The 9662-nt window shown below is 56.0% G+C and overlaps 1 protein-coding gene across 1 annotated transcript; it reads right to left on the reverse strand.

The window, feature by feature from the left end:
- Nucleotides 1-6618: 6618 nt before the first annotated feature.
- On the reverse strand, nt 6619-8859 carry LOC306816517 (uncharacterized protein; the record flags this gene model as incomplete). Its single annotated transcript, XM_079332956.1, has 4 exons — nt 8761-8859; nt 7873-7950; nt 7072-7750; nt 6619-6631 (listed from the first exon to the last, which is right to left on the reverse strand). Exons 2-4 carry the CDS (start codon nt 7922-7924, stop codon nt 6619-6621), a joined length of 744 nt encoding a protein of 247 aa, XP_079189082.1. The 5' UTR covers nt 7925-7950; nt 8761-8859.
- Nucleotides 8860-9662: the final 803 nt, after the last annotated feature.

The following is a 9662-nucleotide window of genomic DNA, read 5'->3' on the forward strand; positions in this document are numbered from 1 at the left end:
CTCTGGCTGAAGCCCTTCCCACATTCTGAGCACTTGTAGGGGCATTCCCCAGCATGCATTGCCTGGTGCATGATCAGGCGAGAACTGTCACGGAAGCTCTTCCCACATTCCCCACACACATAGGGTCGTACCCCGCTGTGGATCCTCTGGTGGTGGGTGAGTTGGGAGCGCATCCTGAAGCCCATCCCACATTCCCCACACTTGTAGGGCCATTCCCCAGTGTGGATCCTCTGGTGGTAGTGCAAACTGGAGCTCTGGTTGAAGCTCTTCCCACATTCCCCATACTTGAAGGGCCGTTCCCCAGTGTGGGTCCTCTGGTGGCAGATCAGGTGGGAGCTGACGCTGAAGCCCTTCCCACATTCCCCACACTCGTAGGGCCGTTCCCCAGTGTGGATCCTCTGGTGGTAGATCAAACTGGAGCTCTGGCTGAAGCTCCTCCCACATTCCCCACACTGGTAGGGCCGTTCCCCAGTGTGCACTGCTAGGTGCCGGATCAGGTCAGAAGTGTTTCTGAATCCCTTCCCACATTCCCCACACTCATACGGACGTTGCCCGGTGTGGATCATCTGGTGGCAGTTCAAAGAGTAGCTGCTGCAGAATCTCTTCCCACATTCCCCACACTCATAGGGCTGTTCCCCAGAGTGCACTGTCTGCTGCCTGATCAGATCTGAGGTGTTTCTGAATCTCTTGCCACATTCCCTACACTCGTAGGGCCGTTCCCCAGTGTGGATCTTCTAGTGCCGGACCAGGCTGGAGCTCGTGCAGAAACTCTTCCCACATTCCAAACACTGAAGGGGCTTTTTGCTATCATGAAGCTGCTCATGGACCCTCAGCTCAGAGCTCTGGCCACATCTCTGGCTGCCTGCCCAGCCCAAGTTGGGTCTTTCCTCCTCAGATCCCTATGATCTACATTTGCAGCCCCTCCTGGTGCGGGATCTTTGTGGCTTTTCCTCCCTGTTGGATTCCTGCACTGTGGAGTCGCTCCAAACGGCCTCTTCCACGAGGTTCTGCTGCAGGGATTTGTCCTCCTTGGTCTCCATCCTCAGCTCTTGGTCTGGGGCAGGAAGGACAAGGAGAGGATGGGATTTGCCTCTGTGCCAGAGGGAAGGGGAAGGAGATGCCCCCAATCCTCCCCAGCAGAACAGAGGGGGAAAGGGGCCATGACTTCCTCCTCACCTGCCTGGCTGTCCTGGGGCATTTTCTTCTTCCTCACAGCCTTTTCCTCCACCTGGATAAGACTTGGGAATGGAAAATCTTGGTTTGGGGGAAAAACGACATGAGTGATATGGCTTTGAAGGTCCTGATGTCTGAGTGCATCTCTAGAAATGCCCAGGTTGTCTGGTGTCCACAAAAAACTCCAAAAATCACTAAGGAGCCCAAAAACACTCTCCCAGGAGATCCCTGTTCGCACTGTCTTCACTTTGGGGTTATGGAGGTCCCTGTTCTCAGAGCTGCTGGGGGCCCGTGGCTCCTGGGGATTCCCCCTCTCCTGGCTCTTGCTCAGGCACGCTGAGGGAGTTTTGTGGGTCCCAGGGCTCATCCTGTCCTGATTCTGACTCGGCTCCTCCCACTCAGGCACTCAGGGCTTCCCCCGCTCCCTGCCAGCCCTTCCAGGCTCGGGGGGCCCGCACCCCACTCATCTCCCGGCTCCACCTCCCCTCCAGGCTGCCGGGGGTCCCCCAGCTCTGCTGTCGCCCCTCTCCCCACGCCGGGGCTCCCGCCTTTCATCCCCCGCCTCTCCCGGGGATCCCCAAAACCGATGTCCCGCCCCGCCGGGACCGGGCCATCGCCACCTGGGCCCCTCCAAATCCCCCCAAGGAGCATTTACGGCTCAGCTTTGGATTCCTGCAAGAGCCAGAAACATCCCCTCCTCACATCAATAAAACAATACCTCTCCCACGGACACCCAAATACATTTGGGACTCGATTCCCGAATCTGCGAGGCACAAACACCAACCCCCATCCCCCAAGAATCCAAAACCCAACCAGCCGTGCCGGAGCTGCCGCGATAGCCCCGGGCCGAGCTTCCCCTCCGCGCTCACCCGCGGGATGCAGGAATGCGATGCTGCCGGGGCCAGCGGAGCTGCGGGCTCAGCGGGCTCGCCCTGCAGCACCGCGATTCTCCGCCTGCGCCCGCTGATCCTCTCCTGCTCCTCCTGCTCCTGCTCCTCCCCTTCCTCTCTCCTCCCCTTCCCCTCTCCTCCTCTTCCTCCCGCTGCTCCCCCGCTCGCATCCCGGACCCCCCTTTGCCACCCCCTGTGCCCCGCGGCCGCCGCAGCAGCGGCTGTTGGGGAGGGGGCAGCACCCCCTGAGCCTGCAGGGGAGACAGAGCAACTGAGAGTTAGGAATCGAGCATCGAGAAATGCTTGGACTAGAAGGGGGCTGACAAAACCCTATGTTTGCTGGAATTTACGGTGCTTACAAGAACAGGGGAGAGCAAGGCTGCAGGATAAGATAAAGAGCTGGGGTGGGCGAACAGGATGCAAGGACAAAGGCACCACAGGATAAGGGGGATTGTCCAGATCCCTGAACCCAGGAAAACTGGTATCAAAGTCCAGAAGATGAGCAAAGGAGTAAAAAGAATATGTGCAAGGAGACAAGATGAAATGTTCAACTGAGAGGAACACTGTTTCCTTTTTCCCAAGGAGCCGTGTGGAGCAGAAAGAGGCGTGTAGCTAATTGTAGTATGAAGCAGAGCAGGCAATGAATATGTATTAGGTGTATTGTGCAATTGTAGTTTGTAGAGAATAAAAAGAGAGGTGCAGGTCGCCAAAGGTGTGCGTGGTTTTGGAGGAGTTATCCCCCTGAGCGCTGAATAAATACATACCTACTCTTATACCTTATTTTGTGCGGTATAGAGAGTTTTTCCGCGCTTCACAGGGCTGGGCAGGGGGCTCGGGGCCCCCAGTGCAGATCCGTCCGTGCCGTCCCCCTCCCCCCGAGCCCCAGTTCCGCTCCCGGGGGTCGCTGGATGCGAGGGGGTGGCGCAGGTGGGGTGGGAGTGGGGAGCGCTGGGCGCTGCGGCTCTGCCGCTGCTACAAACACATGTTGTGGGATTGGCTTCTCCTGAATATTCAGAGAAATACTGCGCCGCCCCGGCCCCGCTGCCCCCAGAGCCCGGCCCGAAGCGACCGGCCCGGCCCGAGTTCCCCCGCCCGCCGCGGCAGCGCAGGGCCGGGCGCCCTTGGCGGCTTTCGGCTTTGGCTCTGCGCTCTGAGGGGAGGGAATTTTGTGTTTCTGCTGCGGGGCGTTTTATTTTTCGGCGCGGCAGGCGGAGCTGCGGCTATGGGCAGGAGTCTTAGGCGAGAGTGTGGTAGTTGTTAGTCTCCCTTTTCCGCCACCGCCAGGCCGCTTTTTGTTTCTGATTTCTGTTTTTCCTTCTGTTTTCCCCTCTCTGCCCGCGCAGCCCCTCAGGCTCCCTCAGGCTCGGCGGTGGCGCGGGGCAGCACGGGAAGGGCTTTTCCCGCCGGCGGCAGCCGAGCGTGAGGGCCCCGGGCGGCGGCGGGAGAGGAGGAGGCTGCGCTGGGCGAGCAGCGGGGCCGGGCACGGTGCGGCCGGGCACGGGCTGCGGGCGATGGCGGGAGAGGAGGAGGCTGCGCTGGGCGAGCAGCGGGGCCGGGCACGGTGCGGCCGGGCACGGGCTGCGGGCGATGGCGGGGCCCTGCCCGGTGTCTCTCTGCCAAGGAGATTTCTGTGCGGGTCGCTTGGAGTTTTGTTTGATGGCGCTTTTCCCACGCCTCCCCCGCTGCTTCTCCAGCCCGGGCGAGCGGGAGCGCAGCGGGGCGAGGGAGCGATGCAGAAATGGAGGCGGCAGGCGGGGCAGGGGCACGGCGGGTTCAGAGTCCCGCACACCGGGTTTAGGGTCTCACGCTGCTGCCCGTGCAGGGACGGGGCAGGAGCTCCGGCGGCTCCTAAAGACTCCCTCCTTCCCTTGCCGGGAGCAGTGGGGCGTGCTGAGGGTGACTGAGAGGGGAGGAAGATTAAAGGCCCTTGTGATGTCACCGTTGTTATAATTCCATATTATATTATTGGCTTTTCGCAAGTATTAAAATGAATGCTATGTGTATAATGTTGCAAAACTTTGCTGTATGAATATAGTTTCTTTTAGTTCTGCTCTTACCAAAACTTAGAAATAGTAATGTGATAAATATCTATATTTCTTGGACTATAACATGGTGATGTAAAAAGCTTTTGCTCATGTAACTAACTCGGAGAATGGCAAAAAGGGAAGATATTCAGGAATTTCTACACATTCTTGGATTATTCTGTCTGGATGAGCACAGGGGTGATGAACACCAGAAGTCCAGGGAAGGAATTTATTGATCTCTGTTATCTGGGAATGCGCTGACAAGAAAGAGCATGAGCCACAAGGAGAAAAAAAAGTTTTTAAAAGTTGATTTACGGGTTGAATAATGCATGAAGCTCCATGAATATGCAACATGTTGATGCATTTAAAAAATGTTTTCTGAGTTAGTGTATGCTCTTGGCTGTATATCAAGCACCTGACCTTTATAACCTTTGGCTTTATTGTTTGTCTCTAACTGTCTTTTATTAAACGTTTTGAAATTTACCAGGAAAGTGAATCTTACTTTTCACACCATGGAGTACCTGTGACTGCTCCTGACCTCTCTTTGGCAGCCCAGATTCTTCTAGGATGTGACCACGGAGTGCCTCTCACTGCCAGGGACCTCCTGGCTCCTTAGAAGCCCCAGAGAGCCCTGTGATGCCACCGTGGAAGCCCTGTGAGTGCAGGTGAGCTCAGGGCTCTTTAAAAACCTGTCTCCCTCTGGGATGTGAGGATGGAGGCCTTGGGAGGGCTTTTGACCTGAGTGCTCTTTAGTAGTTCATAGAAACCTGGGATGTCACCATGGAGCCCTTGTCAGTGCCAGTGACATCAGAGTTCTTTGGCAGGGTGGAGACACGAGGGATGTCAGCACAGAGCTGCTGTCACTGCCTGTGACCTCCGTGTTCCTTAGGAGTGTGGCAACCACTGGCATGTCACAATGGAACCCCTCTGAGTGCCTGTGGCAAAGCACTTCTTTAGCAGCCTGGAGCCCCCTGGGATGTCCCTGTGGAATTCCTGTAACACTGTGTGACCTCATGGTTCTTTAACACCTTTAACAGCCTTTGACACCCCTGGAATGTCACCCTAGAGTCCCTGTGACATCACAGCTGCTGAGCATCCTGGAGACACTTGTGATGTTGCCATTGAGACCCTGTGACAGCCTGTGAGGTCAGTGTGGTTTGGCAGATGAGAGACTGCTGCAATGTCACCATGGAGCCCTTGGGATTGCACATGACCTCAGTGTTCTTTAGGATCACAGAGACCACTGGGATGTAAGCATGGAACCTCGGTGAGTGCCTGTGCCAAATGGGCTCCTTGGCATGTAGAGACACATCTGTTGTCCTCTGGTGAGTGCTTGGGAGCTCACAAGTCTTTGGAGGGTGAAAGAGGTCTGGCATGTCACCATGGAGTCACTGGCCTCATGTGACCTCAGTGCTCTTTAGCAGCCCAGAGAGACTTGAGATGTCACCATGGGCACCCTGTGCCTGTTTGTGATCTGTCTCCTTTTGAACAGGCTGGAGACAGCTCTGATGCCACCATGGACTGCAGTGGGTGCTGGTGGTTCAGGGAGGTGAGGGCAGGGGAAGGAACATGTGGCAGGTGTCGCTGGGAGCCGCTCTGGCACTCAGTCAGCAGGGACAGCACCAGAGCCCAGGCCTGGGAAACTCTTGTGTCCCCCACAGGCCAAGTCTTGTGGGACCGTGGGGTTTCTGGACGGTCACTGGACAGACTCAGGAGATGATTATTTGCTGTTCTTCAGGGTTGTATTTTATTATAGGGCGTGGGTATATGAGAGAGCTTAGAGAAAAGTTAGAGATTAGAGGTAATAAGAGCGAGGAGGAGGAGAGGAGGAGCGGGGAGAGAAGAGAGGAAGAAGAAGAAGAGACAAAAGCATAGAGAAGAGAGGAGAAGCAGAGAAGAGAGAGAGAAAGATTTTCCATTTGCAGTACGATAAGTATTATTCCATAATGAATAATCTAAATTCAAACAACCAATCTAATACAATATACTAATTTCCTAATATTTACATGCAACCTATAGGAACAACTAAATTACCATGTTTTATGGCTTTACCCTTATCTTCAGGTCTTTCCTGCGAGGCTTGAGACAGGGTATCTGCTGCTTCTTTGGCATATATGGTATTTGGTTTTATCTAAACAATGGAAGAGGCCTCAAACCTTAACATAACTATTTTCAGCATCTATGTCAAATACTGCTAAGATCTATATTTCATCTATTGCTTCAGAACTACTTGCTAGGCATTCAAAAGTCTTTGCTATTCCTTCACCAACAAGTCTGCATCCCAATGGATTTTTGGCCTGCTGAGTTCAGGTGCCCACAGAGAACCAGGAAGATGTGGAGACCACCAGCAAGGTGCGTTCCCAATAAGGATCACCAGGACCATGGATCACCAAGGCTCTGCCCAACAAGGGTCACTGGGGAGCATCCAATGGGGCCCAACAGAGGGGATGGAGCTGGAGCAGCGCAGGAACCTCTTCCCACACACAGGCACTCACAGAGCTTCCCTTACCAGTGCCCCCATTGGTGCTGGGTCACAGCAGAGTTCTGGGAGACACACTGGGGACTCTGTTAGGGGCTCTCCCTGGTGATGGTGGGTGACGAGGGCAGAGTTTTTCTTAAAGCCCTTCCTGCACTAGGGGAAGCGGAAGGGCCTCTCCTCTACATGAATCTGCTGATGCCTGAGCAGATTGGATCTCTGTTGAAACCTCTTCCCACACTCCAGGACCCTCATAGGGCCTCTCCCCGGTGTGGATCCTCTGGTGGACAATAAGGTGGCATCTGTGCCTGAAGCTCTTCCCACATCCCCCACACTCATAGGCCGTTTTCCAGTGTGCACTGTCAGGTGTTGCATAAGGTTGGAGGTGTCATGGCAGCCCTTCCCACATTCCCCACACTTGTAGGGCCGTTCCCTGGTGTGCACTGTCAGGTGGTGGATTAGTTCGGTGGTGTTACGGAAGCCATTCCCACATTCCCCACACACATACGGTCGTTCCCCACTGTGGATCCTCTGGTGACGGGTGAGTTCGCTGCGCATTCTGAACCCCATCCCACAGTCCCCACACTCGTAGGGCCGTTCCCCAGTGTGGATCCTCTGGTGGCGAGTCAAATTGGAGTTCTGGTTGAAGCTCTTCCCACATTCCCCACACTCGTAAGGCCGTTCCCCAGTGTGGGTCCTCTGGTGCATGATGAGGCTGGAGCTGCTCTTGAATCCTTTCCCACATTCCCCACACTCGTAGGGCCGTTCCCCAGTGTGCACTGTCTGGTGCCTGATCAGATCTGAGGTGTCTCTGAATCCCTTCCCACATTTCCCACACTCATAGGGCTTCTCCCCAGTGTGGATCATCTGGTGCCGGACCAGGCCAGAGCTCGTGCTGAAACTCTTCCCACATTCCAAACACTGAAGGGGCTTTTTGCCATCATGAAGCTGCTCATGGACCCTCAGCTCAGAGCTCTGGCCACATCTCTGGCTGCCTGCCCAGCCCAGGTTGGGTCTTTCCTCCTCGGATCCCCATGATCTGTGTTTGCAGCCCCTCCTGGTGCGGGATCTCCGTGGCTTTTCCTCCCTGTTGGATTCCTGCACTGTGGAGCTGCTGCAAACGGCCTCTTCCACGAGGTTCTGCTGTGGGGATTTGTCCTCCATGGTCTCCGTCCTCAGCTCCTGGTCTGGGGGAGGAAGGACAAGGAGAGGATGGGATTTGCCTCTGTGCCAGAGGGAAGGAGAAGGAGATGCCCCCAATCCTCCCCGGCAGGACAGAGGGGGAAAGGGGCAGTGACTTCCTCCTCACCTGCCTGGCTGTCCTGGGACATCTTCCTGTTCCTCACAGCCTTTTCCTCCATCTGGATAAGACTTGGGAATGAAAAATCTTGGTTTGGGGGAAAAACAAAGTGCTTGATATGGCTTTGAAGGTCCTGCTGTTTGAGTGCATCTCTAGACATGCCCGGGCTGTTTGGTGTCCATAAAAACCACGAAAATCACGAAGGAGCCCAAAAACACTTTCCCAGGAGATCCCTGTTCACAATGTCTTCACTTTGGGGTTATGGGGATTCTGTTCTCAGAGCTGATGGGGACCCGTGGCTCCTGGGGATTCCCCCTCTCCTGGCTCCTGCTCAGGCACGCTGAGGGAGTTTTGTGGGTCCCAGGGCTCATCCTGCCCTGATCCTGACTCAGGTCCCAGGGTCCCCCTCTCCAGCATCCCCCCACTCCAGGAACTCAGGGCTTCCCCCGTTCCCCGCCAGCCCTTCCAGGCTCGGGGAGCCCGCACCCCACTCATCTCCCGGCTCCACCTCCCCTCCAGGCTGCCGGGGGTCCCCCAGCTCTGCTGTCGCCCCTCTCCCCACGCCGGGGCTCCCGCCTTTCATCCCCCGCCTCTCCCAGGGATCCCCAAAACCGATGTCCCGCCCCGCCGGGACCGGGCCATCGCCACCTGGGCCCCTCCAAATCCCCCCAAGGAGCATTTACGGCTCAGCTTTGGATTCCTGCAAGAGCCAGAAACATCCCCTCCTCACATCAATAAAACAATACCTCTCCCAGGGACACCCAAATACATTTGGGACTCGATTCCCGAATCTGCGAGGCACAAACACCAACCCCCATCCCCCAAGAATCCAAAACCCAACCAGCCGTGCCGGAGCTGCCGCGATAGCCCCGGGCCGAGCTTCCCCTCCGCGCTCACCCGCGGGATGCAGGAATGCGATGCTGCCGGGGCCAGCGGAGCTGCGGGCTCAGCGGGCTCGCCCTGCAGCACCGCGATTCTCCGCCTGCGCCCGCTGACCCTCTCCTGCTCCTCCTGCTCCTCCTGCTCCTGCTCCTCCCCTTCCTCTCTTTTCCCCTTCCTCTCTCCTCCTCTTCCTCCCGCTGCTGCCCCGCTCGCATCCCGGACCCCCCTTTGCCACCCCCTGTGCCCCGCGGCCGCCGCAGCAGCGGCTGTTGGGGAGGGGGCAGCACCCCCTGAGCCTGCAGGGGAGACAGAGCAACTGAGAGTGAGGAATCGAGCATCGAGAAATGCTTGGACTAGAAGGGGGCTGACAAAACCCTATGTTTGCTGGAATTTACGGTGCTTACAAGAACAGGGGAGAGCAAGGCTGCAGGATAAGATAAAGAGCTGGGGTGGGCGAACAGGATGCAAGGACAAAGGCACCACAGGATAAGGGGGATTCTCCAGATCCCTGAACCCAGAAAACTGGTATCAAAGTCCAGAAGATGAGCAAAGGAGTAAAAAATATGTGCAAGGAGACAAGATGAAAAGTTCAACTGAGAGGAAGACTGTTTACTTTTTCCCATGGAGCAGTGTGCAGCCATAAAAGGCGTGTAGTTAATTTTAATATGAATCGGGGACAGACAATGAATACGTATTAGGTGTATTGTGCAATTGTAGTTTGTAGAGAATAAAAAGAGAGGTGCAGGTCGCCAAAGGTGTGCGTGGTTTTGGAGGAGCTATCCCCCTGAGCGCTGAATAAATACATTCCTACTCTTATACCTTATTTTGTGCGGTATAGAGAGTTTTTCCGCGCTTCACAGGGCTGGGCAGGGGGCTCGGGGCCCCCAGTGCAGATCCGTCCGTGCCGTCCCCCGAGC

Source organism: Erithacus rubecula (assembly GCF_903797595.1).
Source record: "Erithacus rubecula genome assembly, contig: scaffold_645_arrow_ctg1, whole genome shotgun sequence".
Lineage (NCBI taxonomy): Eukaryota > Metazoa > Chordata > Aves > Passeriformes > Muscicapidae > Erithacus > Erithacus rubecula.